The following is a 4299-nucleotide window of genomic DNA, read 5'->3' as shown; positions in this document are numbered from 1 at the left end:
CATATATACTAGGAACGTGAGGGCAATAACAGAAACTCCTTTTCTTGACCAGTATTGGCCATATTTCTTTTTTTATTTAATACACAGGGCAACACTGATTTTGGTGCGGCAAATGTTAAATCTGTTTTTGATAGACTTTTTTGAGCTGATTACGAATCCATAATTATAAAAATTCCATCACGTACAGATTTTGAGAAAATCGTGGTCAAAGTGTCAAAAAATCGGGTTTTTTCAATATTTGAGAAGCTCGAGCAAAGAGTAAAAATGTGGTAGAACCTTCCATTTAGGCTTAACTTAAAGCTAGAACCCTACGCTACTGCCCCTAAAAATACCATCCCTGCACCTTTACTTGATGGCCATTTATAGTCATTTGTTGAACAATAAAAAAAATGCTGGCACATTGTGCTATTGGAAAAAAAAATGCTGCCAAAATCAGTTTTTGCTGTTCAATAAACGACTATAAGTGATCTTAGGTCAAGACGAAGAGATGGTATTTTTAGGGATCGTAGTCGAAAGTTCAAGCCTTAATTTAAGCTTAAGTGGAAGGTTCTATCACCTTTTGTTTAATTGCGGCAGGGACTCAAACTTCGCCAAAAGTCAAATTTTACTGCTCAATAAATGACTATAAGTGACCATAAATTCAATGTGCAGGATAGTAGTCGAGGGTTCTTGCTTTAATCTAAGCCTAAGTGGAAGGTTCTATCACCTTTTTTCTCTTTGCTAGAGCTTCTCAAATATTGCAAAAGCCCGATTTTTTGACACTTTGACCTCGACTTTCTCAAAACCTGTACGTGTTCGATCCTTTGTACTTACGGATTCGTAATCAGCACAAAAAAGTCTATCAAAAATAGCTTTAACATTTGTCGCACCAACATTTTTTTTTTTCATTTTTGTTGGCCTGTGCAATTAATATGTTTTTGTAAATGTCTAGCTCATTATACATATAACACCGCGCGATAGTAAGTTTTAAACACAAATATCAATATATTCACGAAACCATGGGCCAAATATAGTAAATTGCGTTTTTAGTTTTTCGCTCTGACGTCAGTGATTTAAAAATGATTTAAAAAATTCAGAGAAATGTGGTTAGAGAAGAAGTATGGGTATAAAATTAATGAGGAAATACTAGAATTTAAACAGATTCAAGTTTCTGGCTGGTAAATATTGAAAATCTCATTTTAAAATTTTATCCTCAAATTTCGCAATATTGGTTTTTGAAAAAAATATATGTTAAGAACTTGTATAAACTCGATAACATCCTCGAGTTTCATTCTTCTAACTTTGTCAGTTAAAAAATTACCTATTCGTCCTTGTTAATCCAAAAATTAATTTTTTTTAAATTCTAAAGAAATTTTCTATTGCATTCGTTCCCATATATTTTTTCTACATTGCATTGAATTTAAATTGAAAAGTGTGTCATATATTTAACTTTTTTATAATTTTGCAATGCAGTTTGCTTTTACAGAATATGGTGAAAATAACAAAACAATAACTTGAAATTTTAGTGCCCGTGGAGTACGCCCCTTTGGCGAGATAAAAGTGAACACTGATTGCAAATTTTTTTTCCTTGGTCAACTGAAGCACCTCTTTTAAAACTACCGACACACAAAGTTTTCCAAATTGAAGTCATTGCTTTGGCACTTCCTTCTGCGAAAAATCGAAGAGGTGCGCAAGCTTTTATGAGCGGAGGTATTGAAGCTGAACGAAAAGGTTCATCTGTTTATTAACCAATTATACTACAGCTTCTTTTGGAAGTCCTCTATATGCTTTGAATATGAACACAAAAAATGATCAGAATGAAAAGAGAAGTCGACTTAGCCAGCTGTCCGTGTACACGATAACTCGAGACAAATTGAGATATCTCAACGAAATTTGGCATGTAGGTGGCCCTTTATCCAAGGTAGGTTGGTATTGAAAATGGGCGAAATCGGACTGTAACCACGCCCATTTCCATATAACGGTATTTTCGAAAAATACAAAAACTGCGATATTTCTGTAAATATTAGATGCAAATTGTTGAAAATTAGTATGTGGAGTAGAATTGTGGTAAAAAATAATATTATGAAATTTTTCGAAAACGGGCGTGACCCCGCCCACTTATGATTGCCGTACCTCAGTAGCCACTTCACCAATCCTTACAAAACTCTGCACGAGGCTTGGATAGGGTCTAGATAAAAAATCTGTTGAAAATCTTTGAAATCGGGCAATAACCACGCCCACCTGCCATATATGGTAATTTACAGAAACACGAAAACTGCGATAAATCAGTAACTGCTTGAGCTAATTCACTTAAAATCGATGATTACAATAACCGCTATTAAGAAATTAGAATATTGTAAATTTTTGGATACTGGGCGTGGCGCCGCCCATTTATGACCACAAAAGTGTATCTCGGTAACCGATTTATCAATTTCTACCAAACTCGGTGCACTTAATAACCTTGGTACGGAAAAGTAATTTGTTGAAAATTGTTCAAATCGGACTAAAATTACACTCGCTTCCCGTATAACGGTGAATTTCAGAAATACGAAAACTCTAATATTTCAATAACTGGGGATGCTAATTTACTCCAAGTTAATAGTTATAACAATCTCTTAACAATAAATAACTCCTATAGACTTTTAAGAATTGAGCGTAACACCGCCCACTTTAAAACTGCAAAGGTGTACCTCGGTAACCACTTAATCGATTTGTACCTAACTAGGTTCAATTATATCATTAAGTCTATCTCTGCATATTATCGAAAACGTTTGAAATCGATTAAGCACCCCTACTTATCATGCAAAGGTAGTTCAAAAAAAGTTGGAACGACAATATTTGATATCTACGCCGGGTATATAAAGTTCGGTTTCGCCCGAACTTATACTTCTTTACTTGTTTATACTGTAATTCTTAATTTTGTACTCATTTGTTTATTGAACAAATTATATACCAATCGAAAGTATTAAGTCTATAGAATGTGAAAACGTTGGGTTGTCTATTTTTTTCTGGCCTACCTATCGTGTTGGTAGGTATGAACAGGCAGGTAATATTACTCATTTCCACTCATCTGTTTAACACGTTCTATAGGCTTTATACTTTCGATTGGTATATACATATACATAATAATAATTTTTGAATATTTAATTAAAAATATCCTGGCCATGATTTTTTAACACGTTAAATTTCATACAAAGAAGATTTCATCCATTAAGTAAACAGATAGGTGAAGGTCGTGCCTTTGTCGGATCTCCTACTAATTGATTTAGGATATTTAGGGGCATATTTTGGTAATTTATCGTGCTTTTTAAGTGCGCATATTTTAAATTTTTTTCTGAAATGTGCCAGCCCTGCTTATGACTCTGCTGATATAATTATGTGTATGTGTTTCTTAAATATAGTGTGTTCAGAAATGCATCAAGCCAAAGCATCAGTCTCTTTTATTTCTAAACTATAATTGATTGAAATGTCCAATATACGCAACCACGGTTGAATACCGAGTTGGAATTCGGTTGCGCAAATTAGGCGTATCCATCAAGTCTAGACATAAAAGAGACTGATGCCATGACTTGATGCAATTCTGAACACCGCCATAGGATGTACGAACATTTGAAAAATTTTGCCTTTTATAAAGTGAAGTGTGTCGTAGCTATTCTTATTCAGGGTTATCATTTTCGTAGATTTACCGAAAAATTTGCATACGATGGAGCAATAGCCTCTATGAAATTTTTTCCAGCGAATGCGCGTTATGGGTGAATGTGCGCCCTACGTCTACAATATAGAATACTACATACACCTGTATATGTTAATTCCTTAATTTATAGTTCTTATTTATTTAATGATTACTGCCATTTTAGGTACTGGTGATCTTTTTGCCTCCCTCTTTTTGGCACACAGCTACGGGACTAAAGATCTTGGCAGCGCATTTGAAAAGACAATTGCTTCTCTTCAAGCAGTTATAAAGCGCACAATTGAATCGATGCCAGAGGATGTTTTGTCTGGAAAACGTAAAGTAACCGCTCACGAGTGTGAACTTAAATTGATACAAAGTAAAAACGTTATTGAAAACCCACTGGTAGTGTTGAAGGCCCAACAATTCAAATAAACCGTCAAACTGTCAACGGAATGCTCAACGATAATTGTGCAGTCATACAATCGTCATGGCGTTTTTCTATTAAAATATGTAAATATTTGCTATTTCTTATAATTATGGCATATGCATAGATGTGCATTTGTTTATCATTGTTTGTACTTTATATTGTTGCAATGTCATTTTTTGAGGACAATAATAAATGTGTAATGGTGTGTGTAATAAAAAAA

The 4299-nt window shown here is 34.1% G+C and overlaps 1 protein-coding gene across 5 annotated transcripts in view; it reads left to right on the top strand.

Annotated features, from left to right (window-relative positions):
• LOC118746119 (pyridoxal kinase) overlaps positions 1–4293 on the top strand; it is a 26620-nt gene extending 22327 nt beyond the window's left edge. For all 5 annotated transcript variants that reach the window (XM_036479902.1, XM_036479901.1, XM_036479899.1 and 2 more), the window contains one exon: positions 3837–4293. In XM_036479902.1, the coding sequence (XP_036335795.1) occupies positions 3837–4084 (248 nt within the window). In that variant the 3' untranslated portion in view covers positions 4085–4293. The remainder of the gene's footprint in view (positions 1–3836) is intronic.
• The last annotated feature ends 6 nt before the right edge of the window (positions 4294–4299 follow it).

The sequence above is a fragment of the Rhagoletis pomonella genome, unplaced genomic scaffold, assembly GCF_013731165.1.
Source record: "Rhagoletis pomonella isolate Grant_MI unplaced genomic scaffold, Rhpom_1.0 Rhpom_scaffold_00010, whole genome shotgun sequence".
NCBI lineage: Eukaryota > Metazoa > Arthropoda > Insecta > Diptera > Tephritidae > Rhagoletis > Rhagoletis pomonella.
Note: the sequence above shows the minus strand (reverse complement) of the source record. Positions and strands in the feature narration are given on the sequence as shown.